This window comes from Rattus norvegicus, chromosome 5 (assembly GCF_036323735.1).
Source record: "Rattus norvegicus strain BN/NHsdMcwi chromosome 5, GRCr8, whole genome shotgun sequence".
Classification (NCBI taxonomy): Eukaryota; Metazoa; Chordata; class Mammalia; order Rodentia; family Muridae; genus Rattus; species Rattus norvegicus.
Genome location: NC_086023.1, coordinates 120,884,886 through 120,908,479, shown reverse-complemented (window position 1 = coordinate 120,908,479; position 23,594 = coordinate 120,884,886). Strand labels below are relative to the sequence as shown.

At 46.7% G+C, this 23,594-nt stretch overlaps 2 protein-coding genes across 10 annotated transcripts in view; one reads left to right on the top strand and one right to left on the bottom strand.

Moving 5' to 3' along the window:
- Positions 1 to 12,874, top strand: part of Jak1 (Janus kinase 1) — a 108,602-nt gene extending 95,728 nt beyond the window's left edge. For 4 of the 5 annotated variants that reach the window (XM_006238452.5, XM_063288511.1, XM_063288512.1 and 1 more), the window contains exons 13-25: positions 267 to 410; positions 1,143 to 1,230; positions 2,022 to 2,149; positions 3,029 to 3,164; positions 4,709 to 4,860; positions 5,849 to 5,999; positions 6,109 to 6,203; positions 7,050 to 7,242; positions 8,064 to 8,188; positions 8,563 to 8,735; positions 10,200 to 10,317; positions 10,699 to 10,809; positions 11,648 to 12,874. In XM_006238452.5, the coding sequence (XP_006238514.1) occupies positions 267 to 410; positions 1,143 to 1,230; positions 2,022 to 2,149; positions 3,029 to 3,164; positions 4,709 to 4,860; positions 5,849 to 5,999; positions 6,109 to 6,203; positions 7,050 to 7,242; positions 8,064 to 8,188; positions 8,563 to 8,735; positions 10,200 to 10,317; positions 10,699 to 10,809; positions 11,648 to 11,743 (1,710 nt within the window). In that variant the 3' untranslated portion in view covers positions 11,744 to 12,874. The remainder of the gene's footprint in view (positions 1 to 266; positions 411 to 1,142; positions 1,231 to 2,021; positions 2,150 to 3,028; positions 3,165 to 4,708; positions 4,861 to 5,848; positions 6,000 to 6,108; positions 6,204 to 7,049; positions 7,243 to 8,063; positions 8,189 to 8,562; positions 8,736 to 10,199; positions 10,318 to 10,698; positions 10,810 to 11,647) is intronic. The other variant, NM_053466.1, reaches the window with a different exon arrangement.
- Positions 10,199 to 23,594, bottom strand: part of Raver2 (ribonucleoprotein, PTB-binding 2) — a 101,475-nt gene continuing 88,079 nt past the window's right edge. For 4 of the 5 annotated variants that reach the window (XM_063287969.1, XM_063287970.1, XM_039110292.2 and 1 more), the window contains one exon: positions 10,199 to 14,831. In XM_063287969.1, coding sequence (XP_063144039.1) covers positions 14,685 to 14,831 — 147 coding nt within the window. In that variant the 3' untranslated portion in view covers positions 10,199 to 14,684. The remainder of the gene's footprint in view (positions 14,832 to 23,594) is intronic. The other variant, NM_001191867.1, reaches the window with a different exon arrangement.

Genomic DNA, 23,594 nt, shown 5'->3' with positions numbered 1-23,594 from the left:
TACAGGTTTGTGATAGACTGCAGCTGGGCTACAGAGTGATGGAGAATGAGCTGCTTTTCAGGAGTAGGGCTGTTACCGGGTCAAGGAAATGTCAGTGCTGTGCATGTCTAGGGGTTCTGTGTTTTTCTAGAGACCTGATGAGGACTCTAGATGATGTTAGCCTTGGCCCCATCCCACTGTTTTCAATCTCCCACTGAGGACTCAGCTCTGACCTGAACCATCATGAAGGCATGATGGAAGAGACAACTTTCTGCTTCCTTCCTCAGGGTGAGCACCTTGGCAGAGGCACAAGAACACATATCTATTCTGGGACCCTGCTGGATTACAAGGACGATGAAGGAATTGCTGAAGAAAAGAAGATAAAAGTGATTCTCAAAGTCCTAGACCCTAGCCACCGGGACATTTCACTGGCAAGTGTACCCCTTCTCTGGAGCTGGGGGAGTGGGATGGCTGGGAAAAGCTCTGGGCTTTTTGGCCACATGGTTCCCAGCCTTGTCTTTGAGAGGTCTTCTTTTCAGTGCTGTCTTAGACAGACTATCTAAGTGAGAGTAGTTAGGGAAGACTGATTGTGAGGAGGAAGCAGCCTCATGTACATGTTCTGTCCTGTCCTGTCCTGTCCTGTCCTATTCTGCCACCCTTTCCTACAACCAAAAGCCCTTGTGTGATTTAGTGGTTCTCTGGAATAAGCATAGTGGTCTCAGAACTCTGAAGGGGTTTCCCAGGCTCCCACATATTTGGCAACATGAAGGCCCAGAGGAGTCAAATGACTTGACCAGGAACTCTCAGACTGTTGGAGAGGACCAACGCTAAGTGTGGAGCAGGAAGTGTGGCTGCCTGATTATTCTAATATAGTGGTAAACCTTGTTTTTCATGGCATTTAGATGTTTAGATGAAAGTAAAGTGGGTCTAGTGGCCGTAGGAACATTGGTAGGAATTTCATCCCACCAGCCTTACTCTGCATTGTTGGATTTTCTAAATAAATCCCACATCTTAGTTAGAGTGGCCCAGAGGTCAAGAGACAGCCAAGAGAGCAGTATTCAAGTCTGAGAGGTGACAGTCCCCCTTTTTCTGGGATCCACTGATAGGTGTTGCCTTAGCAGTTTAGGTATGAACCTACACATCCCTCTCTTCTTTCCCCACAGGCCTTCTTTGAGGCAGCCAGCATGATGAGACAGGTTTCCCACAAACACATCGTGTACCTCTACGGCGTCTGTGTCCGAGATGTGGAAAGTAAGTTTGTTCTTCCTTGAAGAGGACAGCTGGCCCTTGCTGGGGTGGTGGGTGGGTACTATGAAGACTTCTTGGGTCTTCTGTCTATAGGAGAAATCAAGGTCATTTGTGAAGGTCATTGGTGGCCCTGATTCAGTTACACTCGTTTCTTTAACATTTCTTTCTTGCCACTCAGGACCCAAGTGTGTAGACTTGAGGCAGTCTAGTGAGGAATGGCAGGGCTTGAGGAAGGTGTTGACGGGAATCCTGAGCTGGGGCTGGCCTGCTAAAGAGACTCATGCCAGTTCACCTGCTCAGAACCTCTGCTCTGAATCCTTGTAGGAATGTCCAGGAAAAGGAGGTTTATAAATTTTTAAACCCAAGCTCTTTGCTCCCTAAACTCTGTAGTGCTGGCTACTCTTGTGTTCACATGGGAGACTTGTTGGAGGGAAGTTCTGTCCTATGGGCAGTCTATACTTTGAGCTGCAGTGTATGGTGCTGGAAAGTAGCACTGGTGATGGTCACTGTTCTGAGCCTTTGTCCTATGTACTGGGCACTTAGCCAAGTACTTCTATGCCTTGTTTAGCAGATCATCCTTGTCCCAGGTCCCTGCGAAAGGTAAGTATTGCTGTTTGTACATATACAGATGCAGGCTGAGGCTCAGGAGACGTTGTCCCCTGCTGGAGGTCATCTAGACTAGAAGTGGAAGAACCTGGGGTTAGGCCAGTTTCTGAGCTGTGTCTTTTAAGGGTGAGAGAGAATTCCCTCTAGACAGACGGTAAGTTCAGAGGTGGTTGTTTCTATGTCTGCAGATATCATGGTGGAAGAGTTTGTGGAGGGGGGGCCATTGGATCTCTTCATGCACCGGAAAAGTGATGCACTTACTACCCCTTGGAAGTTTAAAGTTGCCAAACAGCTGGCCAGCGCCCTGAGTTACTTGGTAAGAATGTTTTTGTGTTGATACTCATCAGGGCCTAGAGTGTTCTCTTGGGGTTGGGGTGAGTGGGTATGGGTATGGGAAGGGGGTGTGCGTGAGGGGTGTGGTAAGCAGGTAGAAGGGGGTTGTACCAGGTTCCAGGTGCAGAAGGAAAGAGTTCCGTGTGCCCGGGTGCTTCAGACAAACATTAACTGGACACCATTCTGTGGACTTTCCTATGATGCTTGCCTAGAGGAAAATGCCATCATGTTGGGGTGACTGTGTTGTACAGCAGGAGGAGGAACAGGATTGCTTTAGTTTGCTTTTCAGACTCTGGAAACTCGAGCAGGGAAGGGGTTTAGTTGGCCTGCAGCTCTAAGGGAAGCCAAAGCAGAGATGGAAACACACTACAGAGGACAGCTGCCTACTGGCTTGCTCCCTTGGGGTTGCGGCTTTTTCTAATACTTGGCTCGTGTTGGTACACAGTGGCACCATCAATCAGCAATTAAGGAAATGCCCCCACGGACATGCCCACAGGCCAGCCTGGTGGAAGCAGTCCTCAGGCGATGTTCTCCCCTGCTGTGACAATCACGATAAGCTATTATAGAGTACACTGAGTGACTACGGGAGCTCTCTGGGTCCATTAGAACTGACATTGTAGGCACATACCATGCACCAGGCTTTACACATCCCCATGTGGAAAAAGTCTGTGAGGCATGCTCTGCTATTATCTCTATTTTGTTGACCAAGGGACATTACAGGAGCTCTCTCAAACAGAACTCATGAGTGGACCAGGCTGTGGGGTCTGCTGTGACTAGAGTAGAGAGAACTGATCTGTGAAGCCAGGGCTGTGGGCAGAGAAGACAAGGCTGCCTTACCACATAGACTCTTTTTATTCTACAGGAAGATAAAGACCTCGTTCATGGAAATGTGTGCACTAAAAACCTCCTCCTGGCCCGTGAGGGCATTGACAGTGACATTGGCCCGTTCATCAAGCTTAGTGACCCTGGCATCCCAGTCTCTGTGCTGACCAGGCAAGGTGTGTGTCTTGCCCCCACTTTCCATCCCCCAGTCATCTGCACTGCCTCCTTATCCACCGGACAGTGAAATGCTGCACTGTGCTGGGCCTCCCTTTAGAAAGGGAGCCAGCAGACAGGTACACAGTGGGAGGGACAGGTACCGAGGGAGGACAGAACCCAGCAGCCCAGTCAGTCTTTTCTAGTCCTTGTGGTAAAGGGGCTGTGTTCAATGGTGCCAGCATAGCACAGCGTCCATGAGAAATGGTCAGATTGGTTCTGGGGAAGAAGCCAGATGTGCTGGATCTTCCACTGCTATGTTCTGGAGCTCTGCTGTGCTTGGGCAGTTTGGAAGGCAACACTTTACCTTTAATCAAGAGACTGCTGAGCTCGGCACCCTTCAAGTGGACTAAGTTATTCCAAGAAGGAACAGCAGCCCCAGGAGCCAAGACCTGAAGCTGGTGCTGCCCAGCCTGTGCTCAGCTGCAGGACTTGTCTATTAAAACCTCTGCTACCTTCCGCATTGAGATTTAGTCAGCTTAGCACAGTGGATTCTACAAAGTCATGGAGTAAGAGAGTAGAAACTGTGAAGAGAAATAAGGCCCGAAATGGCCCTAAATAGCCACTAAATAGTCCTAAATAGCAGGGATCATTGTTCTTAGAGCCTGATTTGTGGGTATCACGTGACAGTCATTCAGTAGTCCTTGGGCAGACATCCCTGTCAAGGGTCTTGTCCTTGGTGAGTCATTGATGACTCTAATAAAAGCTGAGAGGCCTGGAATCCAGTGATGCCCATAATAAAGAGTGGATTTGGGGGAGAGACCTATTCAGGAAGTTGTTTGTGCTTTGTGTGGCTGTTGTAAGGTCTCTGAGCACTATGGCTGGGCACTGGTGCATATGCTGTGCAGAAGGGCAGAGTAAGAGGTTTGGGAAGGTTGGGTGGGCTTGAGTCCAGTGCTAGGCTCAGGAGCCACACTGCTGCTCCACTTTCCTTGACGGCTAGGAGGCTGCTCTGTGGAGGCCACTGCATTAGTCAAGGACATTTCCAGGGGACATGGCAGAAGTATCTTTGAGATTGCTGGCTCTGGCCTTGGTTAGAAGCCAGAAAAAGAAGCTTCAGAGGTTATCAGAAGAAAGAGATCTTTTTGCTGTTTTCTTTTTATTTTAATTTTTAATATGTTCTGTCATCTTGAAAAGAAGGAAATGCACTTAAAATTAACATCAGCACTGTGGAGCCATAGAGGACATGTGTGTGCAGCCACCTACCTCTGCATGCCAGACGTCCTCCTTTCTCCTTCCCTAGCCTTTGTTCAGGCACCTGCTCTCCCATGGTGGCTCTATCCTGTGGTGTTAGACACCAGATGGCCCTTTATGGGAAGCTTGTGGGAAGCTTTGTGCTGGCCCTGATCAGAACACCTAAGTTGCTGTCTGATGGGCTCACCACAGGACTTCTGTAGCCAGGAATTATGCAGGCTGCAGGCACACCCTTCCAGCTGCGGTGGCTGTGTTTTGCATATTAGATGGTCCCAGGAGCTGATCTGTAGGTAGGTCTGTTGTCTTTCTCCAGAGTGCATAGAGCGAATTCCCTGGATCGCTCCTGAGTGTGTTGAAGACTCCAAGAACCTGAGTGTGGCTGCTGACAAGTGGAGCTTTGGAACCACACTCTGGGAAATCTGCTACAATGGCGAGATCCCACTCAAGGACAAGACCCTCATTGAGGTGAGCAGTTGTTTCCAGAGTGAGGTGGGTAAGATCTCAGATGCTCATGGGCCTTGTACAGTGGAAAGAAGCAGACATGAATCCCCTACACCCGCACCCCCCCCCACGTCCCCAGACCTGTAACCTGAGGTTACAAATGTAAGTAACCTTCTTCAGCCTCAGCTCCATCATCTATAAAAAGAACTCTTTTGTTGAGTTCTTAGGAAGATAGAGAGGCATTGAATGGCTGGAGTTTTATAGGTTTTAGATGATGTGGAGCTCTTGGTGTGTACTGTCCTAGACAGGATTGGCCCTTGGGCCTTACGGTCGCAGGGGAGGTAGTGCCACGCAGGTGATGAACCTGCTTACAGTGCCTTTGATGTCCAGCTCCAGCACGGACATGAAAGACGGGGACTCCAGCTAGTTCTTAAAAGCGATATTATTTCTGACTTTAAAATAATAAAAGATCATAACTGCACCATTCCTGACTGCTATTACTTTGACATGGTGTACACATAGTTTTTAAATTTAATGCTGTGTGAGCACTTCCTCGTGGGAACTTAATGAGTTAATTGTCTTGTCAGCTCTGACTTCCTTAGCTCACCTTACTTTTGGTATTTACACTGTCTGCTCTGTCCGACTGTGCAGGGAATACCTTTGTAGGGTAAGCATGGCTTGCGTGATTTATTTCTGAGCAGTGTGGTAATTGGAACTAGTGGGTGAGTGTGAGGGATCCGGAGGGCTGATGCTTGTTGCCACACAATTTCAGAGAAGCTGCTGGGTTTCCCTAGAACACAGCATCTTGGAAGTGGGAGGTGCTACCCTATCTCCTTAAATTTGGGATATGTCACTATCAGGACTGTGGTTTCTTCATGCTGGGAAATGGCCACTGAAACCCCACATTGAGGAAATTTGCCTTTTGGCAGAGATGTTAGGGATTGAAGTGGGGATTGGCAGTTGTTTCTGTGGAGGGCAAGGTCTGAGGGTGGGTATTTGGTCTCTTTTACAGAAAGAGAGGTTTTATGAAAGCCGCTGCAGGCCAGTGACACCATCTTGCAAGGAGCTAGCTGACCTCATGACTCGCTGCATGAACTATGATCCCAACCAGAGACCTTTCTTCCGAGCCATCATGAGGGACATTAACAAGCTGGAGGAGCAGAGTGAGTCTGGACCAGGATCAGTCCCGACCTCTGAGATTGCTGGGGCAGGGAGAGTGGCAGTCCTGGTTACTGCTTGGAGACTAATCTGTTTCCTTGTCTCTTCACTTAGATCCAGACATTGTTTCAGAAAAGCAGCCAATAACAGAGGTGGATCCCACTCATTTTGAAAAGCGTTTCCTAAAGAGGATTCGTGACTTGGGAGAGGCAAGTTTTACTTGGACTCTGGCCTTCTGTTCGTATTACTTTTCTGCATGGAAAGCTGTAGTGTTCCCCTTTGTCCTTCATCAGGGTTTTTAAAAGAAGCACCTTAATGTACTTTGTTGGAGACATTTGACCATGGCAAGTTATGTGCTCTTGCACATACCCAGGACCCAGGACAGCTTGCTCAAGAACCCTGACTTTTCTCTGTAGTGTAGGAGAGGGCCAAGTAGTTTAAATAGGAGAATCTCTAACTCTGACTCTTCCAAGATTATACTGTCACTCCTTAAATGAGGAGTGCCAAGATATGAGTCACAGATTTTCCTTTGAGTAATGGCTAGTGTGAGCATGGCAGTTCCTTGGTTTCTTATAGACAGACCCTTAGTAGTTCACTTAACATCGTGACTGTCCTGGGTTAGCAGCATCTGTACTGGACATTTTCACACTTGTGGCCCTCCATCCTCATACTGTTGAGTGGCATATTTGGGATGTGAAGATCCCCTGTGCAAATGCTTTTTTCAGCCCCACTAGCCCTGTCCTATGGCATGGACCTGTGATTGAAAGAATATCTTAGTTGTCCTCTGGATGCAGAGGTAGCCTAGTTGCTTGTGGAGTACAGTGTCTTGAGAACTGGGATTGATAGTGGCCGCTTTCTTAGTCTTTGCTCAGTCGCAGAGGTCAGTGAGTCAAGTGAAGATGAGCTGAGCTAAGGAGAATCAGGAGAGAAGTTGCACCTATTGAGGTCAGACTGAGGTGATTCTTGTGGCCTGGAGAGACATGGCTTGAGAGATATTTCCTCAGTGCATCTCACCCATCTGGGCCTCTCTGCGAGCATGGACGTGTTCCTTCCAGGGTCACTTTGGGAAGGTTGAGCTCTGCAGATATGATCCTGAGGGAGACAACACAGGGGAACAGGTAGCTGTCAAGTCCCTGAAGCCTGAGAGTGGAGGTAACCACATAGCTGATCTGAAGAAGGAGATAGAGATCTTACGGAACCTCTACCACGAGAACATTGTGAAGTATAAAGGAATCTGCATGGAAGACGGTATGTTGTGCACACTGGACAGTGGGATAAAGGCCCAGTGGCTCTCTGGGTCCTCAGGGCATTAGCTGGCAGGCAGTGCACACTGGACAGTGGGATAAAGGCCCAGTGGCTCTCTGGGTCCTCAGGGCATTAGCTGGCAGGCAGTGCACACTGGACAGTGGGATAAAGGCCCAGTGGCTCTCTGGGTCCTCAGGGCATTAGCTGGCAGGCAGTCCCCAGCTTTACCTTTACCAGCTCCTGTGGGCTGTCAGGCTTTCAGGTCTCACACCAACTGCAGACCTCATGGGAGGCTTCCTAGACTCTCTCCCAGCTACAGGATGTGAACTTTGTCTTTCAAACCCATGCAAAATGCTGGGAACCATCCCAGATAGCCGCACTGATGCTATAAGGAAGTTAACCGTACTCACCCCTTTCCTATTCTGATCTAGTACTACTTAGGGCAGTTTGCTCTGTCCTTATTGACGCCAAGGAGACAACATAAAATACTAAATAGTAGTATTTACTAATACTGTAACATATCTGCAAGGTGGCCTACTACTCGTGCGTGTGCCTTAAAACTGGTAGTAAAAGGGTGTGGGCTATGATTTTTACAACTGATCGCTTGTCTAGTGATGCACAGAGCACTAGGGCTGCATTACCTAGATGAGACAGGACCTGGGGCTATGACTCCTGTTTGCTGCTGAGTGTCTGTGCCTCTGCAGGTGGGCTCTTCCCCATGCTTCAGGGGCTAAACTGACAAGCCCCACCCCCAGGCCCTTTCTGCCAAGCCCCAAGCTCCTTCCTCCTTGCAACCTCATCTGATGCCAGTTTCTCCTAAATAGGAGGGAATGGTATCAAGCTCATCATGGAGTTTCTGCCTTCGGGAAGCCTAAAGGAATATCTGCCAAAGAATAAGAACAAAATCAACCTCAAACAGCAGCTAAAATATGCCATCCAGATTTGTAAGGTAAAAACACACCAACAGGAAAAACAGGCATTTTGTACTGGGTAAATGGTCAGTCATTAGACCTCAGTGGGGCACTCTAAGTGAACTGTTTTTAATTCTGCACCATTCACATGAAACATGAGCCTCCACTCTGCAGGTGCGTGGGCTTGTTAAGTCAACAGCTTTACTTGGACTTCTGTAGTGTTTACCCTTGTAACAAAATTGTTAGTGATCTGGGAATGAAATGCCTTCTTTCTAATTGTGCAGTGGAAGATAAAAACACAAGCTGAAGGGACTTCAGTGGGTGGGACCCACTGCTCTCCTAGGGATGGCCTGTTTGAGTCTTTATAGTATGTCTCCCTTTGCAATGGGCCTGAGCCACACTTTCCTCCTAGGGGATGGACTATCTGGGCTCTCGGCAATATGTTCACCGGGACTTAGCAGCAAGAAATGTCCTTGTTGAGAGTGAACACCAAGTGAAGATCGGAGACTTTGGTTTAACCAAAGCAATTGAGACCGATAAGGAGTACTACACAGTCAAGGATGACCGGGACAGCCCAGTGTTTTGGTATGTAAACCATCTCATCAGTGCTTTGACGCTTAGCTTTGTCTTGAAGGCCCTTGAAGCTGTGCTTGGGTGCCTCTCAGCTGCTCTGCTGACAGTTGAGATTTAGCACCAGCTTTTGAAGATGGGAGAGCTCTGGCCATCATCAGTTCGGCCTCTGTAGTCTCATGTGAGCAGGCAGCATCCGCCACAGTTCTCAGAGCTGTGAGCAGGTGGAAGAGGCTGGCTCTTAATGCATCCATGTAGAAGGCCTGGAGCAATGACAGGGCCACAGGGTGCGCATTGGCCAATCATGGAGAACCTGCAAGAGGGATACGTGGCTAGGTGTTACCTAGTTAGAGAGCCACACGCTGACCACCACCATCTTTCAACCTGGAACACTTTCCTGAGGAAGGCTGCCTGTTGACCCTGATGCTTCTCATGCAGACACAGAGCCTTCCACCTGCAAAGCATATCCGTACTCTTCCTTTCTCATTTAAAAACGAAGTGTTTAGGCTGGGAGAATGGAGAAGGGAGGGGAAGGCACCGAGAGAACATGGAGGCGGACGTTAAGATTCCACGCTGCACCTTCACAGGTTGTTATGAATGTTCTTAAGGGATGGATGTGTACAGGGCTTTGTATGTTTCGGTGGGCAATTATATCTCATCAATTGGATCAGAAAAAAAAAAAAACAAAAAAAAAAACGAAGTGTTTTTGAGGCTCATGATTGTGCAAGTGAATCCTGAATTATGGGTGAGAGAGCCACTTGGTGGAGCAGTGGTGCAGGCTTCAGACCTGGGTTTTTAAAAGGCCCTGTGTGATTGGGTAAAAGCTGAAAGAAAAGGGGAGTGGCTGGAACTGTGCTGTTCTGCTGACAGAAATCAGAGAGGATCTGAAACCAAGTGAGTCTCACTGGGCAGCTTTGTAGTGGGTGGCTGAGTCAGAGCCAGGACTTGACCAGAGTTGAAGGATACAAGTTTGTACTGAAGGTCACCATGCAGGGGAACAAGAAAGGAACAAGGGAATCTGGGTCGGCCGCTTCAGTAGTCCAGGTAGGACAGGTTAAAACAGTAGCGAGTGGATTTGTCTGAGGAATAATCAGGAAACCAGTTCTGCGATGCCTTGACCCCTGCTATGGGCATCTGGGCGTCATTCACCAAAACGCTGATGCCAGGGAGGACGCTGACTCTTAGCTTACAGGGACATAACATGGGGCTCATCTGCAGGTGAATGTTCCCTCCCTAAAAGGATGTCCCTGGGACATCAGGAACACAAATCTCATTTGAGGGCAAGTGACATGCTGCTCTGAGCTGCTGGGCTGCTGCTTCATATGCAAGCTATGCACTGTGGCAGTATGAACAGACTGGCAGGCCACATTTCCCTCAGAAGCACATGTGTGACACATTCTGAAGAACAGAGAAGTGGCTTTCCTGAGGTGCTCTAATTTTTTGGAGGAAATAAAGGCTCACTCCTTGTTTTCCTTTCAGGTACGCTCCGGAGTGTTTAATCCAGTGTAAATTTTATATCGCCTCTGATGTCTGGTCTTTTGGAGTGACACTGCACGAGTTGCTCACGTACTGTGACTCAGATTTTAGTCCCATGGCCGTAAGTGTTAACTGCTACCTCTTAAATGGAGTCTGGTCAGTGTGCCATGTGGAGAGGGTTACAGCGTGCTACTTGGCACGGTCTGGCAAAGTTTGCCTTCACAAGTGAAGAATTCAATAAGATGACCCAGGTTTTTATGGTGAGGGTCATCTCAAGAGAGGATGATGAGCTTTGACCATTGGGTAGGGGCTTTGTTTCCATATGACTGAAAGCTGTGGTTGGTCCCCTCAGATGTTGATTTTATGGATCAGTCCTCGAGAGTGCAAATAAGGGTTTTAGATTTTCACTTGCAGTTATGAAAGAAAAAGGCTTTGTTGCTTTAAGTTCTACTTACACGTGGAAGCTTCACCTCACCTTTGTTTTTGGTTTTATTTTACATAGTTGTTCCTGAAAATGATAGGCCCAACTCATGGCCAGATGACAGTAACACGGCTTGTGAATACTCTGAAAGAAGGAAAGCGCCTGTCCTGTCCACCCAACTGTCCCGATGAGGTAGCTGTGTCCCCTTCCTGGGAAGGAAACTTCCTTTCTAATGTTTTTATAGCCTGACTTAGCCCGCAGGGGAGGGGAGGGAAGAAAGAGGACAGAAGACCCTGCACTGGCTAGAGTTGGCCCCTGGTGAAGAGTATGTGAAATGCTTTCAGAGGACCTAGGCTCCGTTTACAGCATCCACACTGAGAAGACATCCATCCCCCTTGTTGGGGCTGATACTGATGCTCAAGCAAGGCTCCTCTCAGGGAGCTGAGGCCTCCATACCATGCCTGGTTGCCTTCCCAGAAGGGCTCATGCCATTGCTCAGATAAATTTATCCCACTCACTAGCATTTTCAGTGTTCTAGATTCTAAGCTGGATCAAGCCTTTCAGCACTGGGCTCTTTAGATGTTCAGAATTGTCTGGTCAGAGTGAGCTGCCGTGATGGTGAAGGGGGTAGTGAGCTTGATTAACCTGTGAGTTAAACAAATGTTAATACCATTTATGAACTATTATTTCTGTATTTTAAGTTATTCCTATTAAGGAAAGACAGTTTCCAACTTATTGTTGATAATTCCGTGGTTTTGAAGGTGTGGATGCTTCTGGATGCCAGAGGTTGATGTAGTGTCTCCTTGGTTGGTCTGGTTTTGTTCTTGAAGTTAGCCCTCCTGACTCTGCTAGTCTGGCCAGTTTGCCTTGCAGCTGCTGCACACGTATGTTTGAAATGTGTGTCATGGCTCTGAACTTCAGTTACTCTTGTGGGGCAAGTACTTCATCCACACAGCCAGCTTTGCGGCCTCTCATGTTTTAGAATCTCACAAATCTGACATTATTCATACTGTTCTTTTATTTTTCATAGGTTTATCAGCTTATGAGAAAATGCTGGGAATTCCAACCATCTAATCGGACAACCTTTCAGAACCTTATTGAAGGATTTGAAGCACTTTTAAAATAAGAAGCATGAACATTTAAATTCCCATTTATCAAGTCCTTCTCTCCCAAGCCATTTAAAAACGTTTTTTAAGTGAAAAAGTTTGTATTTTGCCTCTAAAGTTGATCAACAAATACTCGAGTTACATATATACATGTATATGTCACATGGTCACTCAGTGTGTGAAACTTTCTCTTTAAAGTTGTAACATCTTAAATTTAGTGATGAATAACGACCACCAAAATACTAGAATGTGCCGAAGCCACTCGTTTTGGAACAGTTGGAACTATCAGTTGTGTAGCAAAGGACGTCTGGCACCGTGCTGCTGGGATGTGATCTTAGAGAAAAAGTGTGGACTTGGCTGAAACTCTCTCTTGCCCTGAAATCTCAATGTCTATACAGTGATAGTACAAGCAGATGCCACTTAGTATACTATTGTTTCTAGTAAAGAAAGTCTATCCCTGCTCCCTAGTAGGACCGCAGTTTTAAGCTGTGCGTGCAGTGGCACAGCTGCTGTTCTCTTGGCTAAGCACTGGTTCCCACTGTGGGACAGACCTGTGCGGCAGGAGGAGCCTGGCACATACACTCTGCATGCTACTTCACGAGAACCAGACCGCGACTGTGTTCTCATGCACAGCCTGCCTTCCAGCAGACAGATTCCTCTGGATGCTGTCACTTCTGCCGTTGAGAATATTAGTGCTTACTCCTTCCTAACGATCCCCTGGGGGCAAGCTGCCAACAGTTTTGCAAACAGGAGATATCACCACCCTATACTGCAAAACTACAAAAAGGAAGACCCAGCTCGGCCCACCGGACTGAAGTTCAGAGTTTGCTAGGTAGTTCTCAGTTTACTTGGAGGTAGCTAGGTAGTCAACAATGTTCAGTTCAGGATTCAATGCGAACCACAAAGTTATTCATGACCAGGAGTCTGGCAAACTTATTAATAATGCTGTTTAATACTTGTTTGATATTTTTTTCACCTTTTGAGCCCCACCCCCTAAAGAATTCAGGATCAAGTTAGTACCAACAGTGCTCTTGCGGTTTAAATTTGTTTAGTTGCTGTACATTACCGTAGTCCCTGTTTACTTCAAACCTGTGGCCCGCTCTATATGCACTTTGTTTATTCTTTATACAATAAACGTACTAAAGACTTCACATGCATATGCCTTTTAATATTAAGCTTGCATCTTGAGAAGCATTTGAAACCATTAGCTGACACAGAAAAATAACAGCATAGACTTGTGGGGGTTGGTTGTAGTGACCTCGTACTAACACCACTTGACTTCCACTTCTGCCTAATAATAGTGGGCGTGGGCTGGCACGGTGGAGGACCCACACGTAATGCAAAGTGTCTCTTAAGTTCTCTGCACTGCTTCCTCAGGCTGCAGCGAGAGGCGGGGAAGGAGGTACCGGAGGAGGAGACGCCATTAGCTGTCTGCTGGGGCCCTTGCCTAGGACTGTCCTAGTTACATTTTTTTGGCTGTAATTTTTCAATGAAAGCTGATATATGCAATAAATTAGACCAGGTAAAATTCTTTATAAAGCATTATAACATATGTACCAGTTTTAGTCTTTATAATTAATGCTGGAGAGCTATATCAGTCAAAAATGATAAGTCCTCCAAATAAGGTATTTTAATGATCCGATCCTATAAACTAGGATCATTGAGATCCCACACTTTATCAGGTATAGTCTCTTAACAGTGAACAAATAGAAATTTCTAGATGGAAAAAGGTTTCTCACTTGGTATTAATACCAAGATCTTCACCAAAAGTCACATTAATAAAGACAAACGTTCTTTCAGAAGTGAATTGGATTAAATGGCCATTACCTTTCAGCTTAACAACTACCAAAGAATGAGTAATAAACCAGAGTGAGGTAGAGCCTGTTAGCTCAGAACTGCCCCACGCTGTCCACAGCCTCCCTCAGGAACGGCTGTGTGCACTGCTCTGCCGGGGCTCGGCCTTGTCTGCTGACAAGACCTTCATTGCTGTATGCCGTGACACGGCAGAAAAACCTTGGCTCCTCTCCATGCTCATGTCTTGCGTAAGATAAAAGGAATTGGGAGACAGGCTAGCAAATCTTACACATGAAGGAAAAGAGTAAATGTCCCTGCCTTTGCAGGCTCTGTGGTTTTCTCCTGGGGCTACTTAGTTCCGATTGTGATACAAAAGTAACTACATAATGTATAAATGAGCAAGCCTCAATGGGTTCCAAATGACATCTTGGGGACACTGAAATTGCAGTTTCATGTTGTAAGTCGTCCCCTACCCCCGGACATTTCAGGCAGCACAAAGCTAGGTGGCCCTAGTGTGTACTCCACTAACTCTTGTATTATATACAAAAGTTACTTTTCCTGAAATACTCTGTTTTCCACAAAAGGTATATATGGTAGATGCTGCCTCAGAAGTGAAGGATCTGAAGTGACATCACTGCCCCTCTGCCACTGGGTTGGTATGGTGTGGCTTTGTGGAGCTAATGGAGTCTGCAAGATGAGAGTCTACTGTGGCCATTGGGTGGTATGGCCACCCTTGCAGTCTGAGGAAAGGCTGCAGAGGAGACGATTCTTAGTGGGGAGAGGAAGGTGAATGCACATTGGCTTACAAGAAATTCATTCTAAGGCTAAGGAAACGAAACGGTTTCCCGTTTATTGCTTCAGACTTTATATATGATGTCAAAATTGTTCCCAGGCCCGAAACAAGGACTGTTGGAATGCAGATTCTCCAGTGGGCGGAGGAGTCCTTACCACATGGATTAAGACACGTCTAGCGCTAGTGGGAAATGCCCTCGGCCGGTGATGTTTCTTATTGCTAGTTGGGTATTTGGCTGATCTGCCTGCTGCAGTCAGTTCCTCCTGGGAAGTCAGACACCCGTATCAAGGATATGGCTAGTGTGAATGGAGTTAAGGCAGCGAGGAGCAGCAGGCGCTGCAGGGGACCGCAGCGGCGGGCAGGAGACACCAGGCTTAGTACACACGCTTCTTCTTCAAGTAGGTCTCTGTGTAGCTCACTCCCGTGTCCTGAGGGTGCTGGCCAGCGAGTTCTACCGGGCCTCCTTCTGGGGCAGAGATGAGATAGGAGGAGCCTCGCTTCTCATTCCTCAAGGAGGACACCTGTGAGGAAGTCAGTGAAGATGTCCGTGAGAAAAGCATGCTACCCTGAGTTGCTGTGAATGCAGAAACACGGGATACCGAAACTGGAGAAATAGAAAACCACCTTTGCCATGGGGATTAGACTTTCAAGTCTCTACAAGAGTCACCTGTGGAGAGCCTGGTGCGGTTCAGTTGAAGAGCAGCCTTCTGGCACGCAGGAGGCCCTATGCTCCATCCCAGCACCACAGTCCCATCGAGAACCTTTACGAACCACAAGCCAGACCTGTTTCTGATGGAGGAGGCAGGCTAACAAGCAGGCCTGTGTGAGGAAGTATGTTCAGTCTGCCTAGCAACTGGGTGCAGAGAACTTGTTGAGCGGTGTCGGGGAAAATGATGACTATCAAGAGTGATGGGGTCTCAGAACCTGGAGGCCACAAATAATCAGATGTCCAGGCTCCCTTCCTGAGAGTCCAGTCTGGAAGCGGCCACATTAACTGGTACAGCAAGGTGGTTCTGGTACAGCACAGCCTGTGACCTTTCCCTACAAAAGTGTGAGATGCTTGCTGAGGCCGTTATGCAGCCCAGATACGCAATGCGGTCAGCTTGCTAACACCGCTGGAGAGTTCTCACATACGGTGTCTTTTGAGTCCACAATTGTCACTTTTTTTTTTTTTTTTTTTTTTTTGGTTCTTTTTTTTCGGAGCTGGGGACCGAACCCAGGGCCTTGCGCTTCCAAGGTAAGCGCTCTACCACTGAGCTAAATCCCCAGCCCCTCACAATTGTCACTTTTAAAACCTTAAAAAGACTGCATCATAGGGTCAGCCTTTGTCCCCCCATCATCCTGTCACAAGACGCGAGAGCTCATGGGTTGTTCAGTGGCATAGTAGCCATTGCATTGGTTTCATTCTGAGCATTTTTAAAAAGCCAGAATGACAGAACCCTGAAAACCTGAGCTCCCCTGCTCAACTGGTACTCACTCCTACAACCTTGGTCTAAGGCAGTGGCCCTCAACCCCTGGGTCAGGTATTCTGTATTACAGTTCATATCAGTAGCAAAATCAGTTAGGAATTAGCAACAAAGTTTTATGGTTGTGGATCACCAGAACACGAGGAGCTGTATAAAAGAGTCATAGCATTAAGAAGGGTGAGAACCACTGCCCCAAGGTATTATTCACCGAGGTGAACAACTCTTAAGTATTGGCTTGGAAATCGTGGAGGTGGGGGCAGGGAGGAACACAGGTGAAACTTAGGCTGACACTTGCCAGGGTGTGCAGCTCTTCCCTGGCTGACTCCCACTGCAGAGCCCAGACATCTCTGTCAGCACCTTCATTTAAAAGACCTTAGCCACCAACACAGCCAACCAGCAGCCCATTCTGTAAATGAGATTTTCCCAAACATGAGGGGTGTCTTAAGAGTTTTACTTCTGTGAACAGACACCACAGCCAAGGCAATTCTTATGAAGGACAGCATTTAATTGGGGCTGACTTAAATAGGTTCAGAGGTTCAGTCCAGTATCATCAAGAAAGGAGCATGGCAGCATCCAGGCAGACATGAGACTGCTGTAGACAGGAGTTCTACATCTCCATCCAAGGCTGACAGGAGAAGTCTGTCTCCCACATGGCTAGGAGGGTCACAAAGCCCACCCCCACAGTGACACACTCCCTCCAACAAGGCCACACCTCCTAGTAGTGTAAATCCCTGGGCCAAGCATATTCAAACCACAAGGAGCAAGATGCAAATACCTCTCACAGCGGGCAAAACTGCCCTCTACCTCCCTCTCTCCATGCTGCATGGTAATCCATGCTTCATCCTTCTCCTAAAGCAAGAGCTTGAACTGTTCCCTTCTAGATCATCTTTATTCTCCCAAACCAGATAGACACCGGACGCTTTTTATTCAAATTTTTACATCGTTCAGAGCCTACCAACAGAAATCAAAGAGGTGAAAGCCAACTGAGATAGAAGAGGTGAGCTTGAATGTCACAGAAAAACATGAGGAAAATGAAAAATGCCATAGCAGTGGGAGAAGGATAATTCTGATTCAGTACATCAAAGATGGCTGGCTTGTAGGGATTGGCGAGTGGGGAACAGCTGGGATTTTTGAAGCAACCATAGTACTCTGAGAAAAACAAACTCAGAACTAAAAATGAATAAGAAAAATAAAAAAAAAATAGCCACAAAAAGAAACAAAGCACACGGAGCAACTTCCTGTTGTCTGTCGGCGTGCAGGCTTAATTCCTTCACACCCTTCCCTTGAGGTCTTGGGCCCTAGGCTTTACCTAGCATGAAATGTGCACTTGGCTCTCCCCAAACTTATATCTGAGGGCTTTCTAGACTAGAGAGGAGTCAGTGGGAAAAGGCACTTGGCATCAAGAGTTGTGACCTGGGACCTACCTCTAGGGGGCCACACAGTGGCCTCCACAAGCAGACCAGGACATGTGCGCCCCTCAGCCCTGCACACAAAATAAGCATTTTTAAAATTTTCAAATGTACTTGAAACAGAGCTCACTCTGGCCCAGTGATGCTACCCAGCTTGCAGCTTTGGGAGCCAGTAGATCACCTGGCAGATGCAGCACATCCAGGTACTTTCTTCACGTAAGCTCATTTTAAACCCCATCCCAGGACAGCAGGGAGTTTAGAGTGCAACCTGCTACTAGCAGAGTGTGGTGACAGACACCTTCAGCCCCAGCCCTGCAAGGATCCCAGCCTTCAGGAGGCGGGGGGGGGGGAGATATCTGAATTTACGGCCTGCCAGGGTACATGGTAAGATCATGTCTCAACAAAACAAAACAATTTAAAAACTGTGGGCTGGACAGATAGCCCCATGGCTAACAAAGCACTTGCTGCTCTTGCAGAGGACCACACTAGTGAGCTCACCATCTTCTCTAGGTTCAGATTGAAGGGGTCCCTCTTCTGGCCTCCACAGTCACCTGCATCTACAGTATAAACACAAGCAGTCTGTCTGTGTCCGTCCATCCGTCCATCCATCCATCAGTCCATCTCCCCACACACACACACACACAGTATAACCTGCTCTCCTCAGGATGATGTAAAACTGCATATCATGATTCTTCCCAGGTTTCTGACTTTTGGAACCACAATGTAAGGCTGAGGCTTCCTGAGTGCTGAAGTTATGACAGCAAAAATTTCCACTCTTATCCGATGTCATACAACATGATGAGCTTTTGCACTATTTTCCCACTAGGTGGCAGCATTAGGCTCTCTAAGGACCCAGATTCCACTGCTTTTTAGTTCAGTTTTGGGTTTGTGCCCACCCCACCTCATCACACATTCTGCAGCTGATTCCTTGGGTTGGGTGGCCAGTTTCCCAGTAGGAAAGATCCCTGTTACTAGGGAAACACAAGACTACAGCTTGCCAATGCAAAGGACTCCTGACGGTGAGCCAGGCGGCTGCCCCAAGCCAAGTGTGGAAAGAAAAACCCAAGTCACAGTTTAATGGCCACAGAAAACGATGAAGGAATTTCTAAATTATCCTTCCTATTACTGAAAACTAATGATTATGTCACGCCAAAAAGACCCTGATAAATGTTGACCTTTTTTCTACTTTATTAAAAGGGAGCAGGAAGGAACGTTCTATTGTTTTGTCAGACTGTAGTTAGAGGTTATACTCAGGTATTAAATCAATATTTAATAAGCTGGCTCATAGGCCCCTGTAACATGGACTTCTAACAGTCATCTGATGCAGACACACCTGTTCTTCTTTACCTCAAACTCTGAAATTTCAAACTGTATGTATCCAAATTAAGATCTTTCAGATTACAACGCTATTAGACTTTAAAATAACTCCATTTGTTTCTGGCTTCATTTCTCACAGTCCACTTCAAATATTTAGGACATGTAGCTTGGGGGGAAATCGGCTGCATCTCAGCGGTGAGCACAGAAACTATAACCAGGGAAACGGGGAGGGAGCCTACTGAAAACTGACTTCTTAATAGCTCTAGATTGGAAAACGCCCGGTTAACATGGTTACTGGTACATACTTTGAAACTTCAGAAACACTAAGTAAATATGCTTCCCCCATTTAGTATAGTTAAAGTTTGTTTCTAAAATACCACAGTCCAGGCTGGCAAGGTGGTTCAACAGTTAAGGTGTGTATACTGCTCTTACAGAGAATATAAGTCCAGTTCCTGGCACCCACATTGGTCAACTCCAGCTCCGGGAGATCTGTCACACCCTTCTGCCCTCTGCAGGCACCTGCTCAAGGGCATGAACCCCGACATGGACACACATGCATATAATTAAAAGTTAAACACAACTTATCCAGAGTCTAGTGTTTGCTTCTATGCACAGAGCTGTAAGACTCTCAGACGTCTGATTCTAGAGCAGCCCCTCCCTCTGCCATCGATAACCACTCTGACTCTTCCTGCACTCCCGGAGCACTACTCTGACTTTTCTACAGATTTACTTACTCTGAACATTGCACACAAACAGAATCATACACGTGGCCTCTGGCTTACTTCACTCAGCGTGCTTTCGTGGTTCGTCTGCTGAACAATATTGTACTGCTCATTTGCTTGCTAACTGGTGAAAAACTGGGCTTTTCCCTTTACAGATAATCTACCAGAAACGTTAGTGTATAAACTGGTATGTAGACATTCAAATTCTCTTGAGTAAAACTCTTCGTCACACAGTAACCTGAGATTTGTGAGGAATGCGAATTTTTACTGACTGTGCACCAAGCCCTTGCCCAGTACAGCTGTGGTTCTTTTTCCTTCCTGGTTCTCGGTATGGGTCATCTCCATCCTTGTCGCTCTTGTCCCTGCTGACATCTGCTGCTGTTCCCTAATGAAGTTTTTACTTTGTTGACAGCCTGCTTGGTGTGACCTAGCTCCCACACTGCCCAAGGTCTTTCTTTCCATTTGATTCACTTTAATTCCTTATTACCTCTGTCTCCTAAATCCAAGGCCCAGGTGACCTTATGAGCATTTTGTATTACCCGCTTCCCCTGTGCACGATGTCTTTGTGAATGTTCTATTGCTGACATCATGGCCACGGGAATGCTCAGGCAGGAAGCATGGCAGAGATGCTGCTTGAGAGCAGCTGAGAGATCTACATCTGGTTTGATAGGCAGAAGGAAGAGACACAGGACCTGTCTTCAACAACTGAAAACCCAAAGCCTAGCCACTTCCTCCAACAAGGCCACGCCTACTCCAAAAGGCCACACCTCCTAATCACTGTCAAGCACTTCCACTCCGTAAGGATAAGGCATTCAAATCTATGAGCCTATCGGGGTCATTCCTATTCAAAGCACCACAACGGGCTACATTTCCTGATCTGTCTGATTTTGTTTTTTCCCCATTGATTTTGTTGTTGTTGTTGAAAACTGGCAATCACTTAAACAAAATGATGTGGTGACTGGAAATGAATCTACAAACTCCTCCAGTTCGTTATTGTTCAGTACCATTTTTGAACATGCGAAAAGTCAGTTCTCCTTGCTGTTTGAACTGCTGATATTTGTTAACGGCTCCCTCTGGATTGTGAAGCACATTCGTGTACCATGTAAGAACCTTCTGCTCACACTGCGCTTGCTCCACACTGGCCCTGGCATTAGGACTGTGAAATAACTGTCTGCGTGCATTACAAAGTCAACCGTGCCGCTGTACTGGTTTCGTATTAACTCAAAGGGGAGAACAGTCTTTTCTTCTGCACATTTTACCAGTCCTAACCGTGCCTCTCACTGCTGGAGTGTCGAATACATACAAGATAAAGAGGCTGCTAAACAGGGAGGGCCTAACAATGACTCAACCCCAGACATCAGTGGTGCCAAGGCTGAAGTCTCTTTGTGACAGCATGCACTATGGTTGCCCGGTTACTTTCTAGGGCATCTCTTTGTGAGTATGACTCCTGTGCGTGATCATGAGTTCCTGACTTACAGGAGGGGACTCTGCTCATGAGATCTGTAAGTGTTTTTGAAGAAAGTTTTGATCATTAGTTTTTCAAGTATTTTATACTCCGTTGACTTTATCTCTTCTACTGATACGTACTTCCTAGCTGCGTGGTCTGTTCCTGGGGCTCGGAAGAGACTCACTGGCTTCCAATCTCTCCTTTGACTGCTGCTTTATTAGCTGTGAACCTTTTCTTCCTGTTTTTCCAGTCCCAGCCTGTGCCCATCTAATGTGATCTTTAATATCACAAAACAACTGCCAGGTGGTGGTGGTGCATTCCCAGCACTTAAGAGGCAGAGCCAGGCAGATAGGAGTTCGAAGCCAGCCAGATCTACAGAGTGAGTTCCAAGACAGCCAGGGTTACACAGAGAAACCCTGTCTTGAACAAAACAATCAACCAACCAAAAAGAAAGATAAAGGAAAGAAAACACAAACAATTCCTGTCAGTTCTAGAATTATTCAGTTCTTTTAAAATGTAGCTCTCTGAGATCCCCTATGTGTCCATGATGTCTTTATGTTGTTTGACCATTTATGGCTTAATATCACTGTTTACTGATACCAAACCTGAGCGTTGTGGCTCTATCTCCCTTGTGTAATGTTTTATATCTACTGGTATTTTGCCTACATGGATGTCCATGCACCACATGTGTGCTTGGAGTCCATGGAGGCCAGAAAAGGGCGTTGGATCCCAGGCACTGGAGTGAATAGACAGTTATGTGGGGTGCCATGTGGATTCTGCGAATCAAACCCGGGTCCTCTGGAAGAACAGCCAGTGCTCAGAACCACTGAGCCATCGCTTTGGTCCCGACTTCATAGTTAATTTTTAATTACTGGGCGCCGAGAATGAGAAATAGAAAAGGTACATTATATCCCTCTGACAAGGATAATTTGTTCTGGAGCAATGGCTGTCAACCTTCCTAGTGCTGCAACCCTTTAATGCAGTTCCTCATGCTGTGGTGACCCCAACCATGAAATCATTTTTGTTGCTAATTCGTAAGTGTAATTTTGCTACTGTTATGAATTGTAATATAATTATCTGTGTTTTCTGTGAAAGGGCTGTTTGACCCCCAAAGGGGCCGTGACCCACAAGTTGAAAAAGTTCAAACTCCTGGTCTCTCCTCTGCACCAGGCTTCACTGCCTCTCAGGCTGACGTTCTCCTGGCACCCCCTCACCTCAGCGGTTCACTGCTCAGCCAACTGTGTTAGGCTCCAGTTTCATGGTGACTCTGGGGCTCCTCCCCGTGTGGTTCGCTGTGTTCCAGGACCTTTCCCTTTACAACACAAACTGTCCTTAGGCTTACTCTGTGACTCCTCAGGCCATCGAGATGGCAGATTTTCCACAGAGTCAAGCAAACAGCCCCAGAAACACGACTGTCACCCAGGGGGAACGCCCCTTGTCAGGACCTGACACCCTCCAGTTTTTACTGAAGTACTCCCTGATGCTTTCAAACAGCAGCTACTTTTTTAAAAAATCTACTCAAAATGTAATCAGCGATTTCCACAAATAACTTCATGTTCATTAGAAACACCAGATGTCGAACCTTTAAATGGACAGCTTTACTTCAAAGAGAAATCATGCCATCTACTACGTGATACAACCATCTGCCCCAATCCTTATGCACAAGAACCTAAACCGAGTTTCCAGGAGCTCCTACTGCAGCAACGTGGACCCTGCAGTCTGAGAAGTCACTGACAAACCATGGAGATGGGGAGGGGATTTTTACGTCTTTGGCTCATCCACCCGCACCATAGACAGTTTAAAACTCGCAGGTGTGGTAGTAAGATGTCTAACATAACACATTATCTAACATAGGCAAGATCCTAAGGGCAATCTCAGCGCTGTTCTTTAAAAAAAAATGTTTTGCGAATTGAGTTGGGCTATAGCTCAAGAGTAGCGTGCTTGCCTGACATGCGAGAGCTTTTGGCTCAGTCCCTCAGCGATGGTGGTGGTGGTGGTGGTGATGATTATGATGATGATGATGATGATGACGACAACAACATAAATGCTTAAACTGTGTGCTGGTTAGTTTTATTGTCAACCTGACACAACCTCAGTTACCTAGGAAGAAGGAATCTCAAGGAAGATGAATAGATCAGACTGGTCTGTAAGACTGATCATCTTGACTAATGTAGGAGGGCCCAGTATCCTATAGATGGTACATGATATATATATATACATATATATATATATACACATACAGAAAGAAAGACAGACAGAGAGACAGACAGACATATATAGACGAGCAAGCCAGAGTGAGCACCATTCCTCCACGGTTTCTGCCACCAGCTTCCTCTTCCTCTGCTTCCTCTTCTCTCAATGATGGATTCTGATCTGGAAACCTGAGGCAGAAAGACCCTTTCTTTCCCAAGCTGCTTTTGGTCATGGTGTTTATCACAGTAACAGCCAAGCGAACTAGAACACATTGCAAAGGAAGTGGCAAGTGTTCAAAGCACAGAGATGCGAGGCGAGGCTCTACCTCAGAACCTGGCCACAGGCCCTGCAAGTGTCCGTGTATTCACCATGATCTAAGAACCGGGTCTGCAGCGTCAAAGGAGGCCGACTTCAAAAGTCAGACTCAAAATGAAAAATTTGGGACAAAAGGGAACTTTTTTTGAGGCTTAAAATACACAATTCACTAAACTCTTAAAAATAAATGTTTCTCCTGCTTTTAAAAGTAAACTTTGCAGGGGTTGGGGATTTAGCTCAGCGGTAGAGGGCTTGCCTAGCAAGCGCAAGGCCCTGGGTTCGGTCCCCATCTCCGAAAAAAAGAAAAAAAAAAGTAAACTTTGCTCTCCATAAAGAAAGAAAAGTGGAACTGTATAGGACTATATCTTGTGAACATTATTTTCACAGTGGATTATGAAGATTTCATCATGGCTTT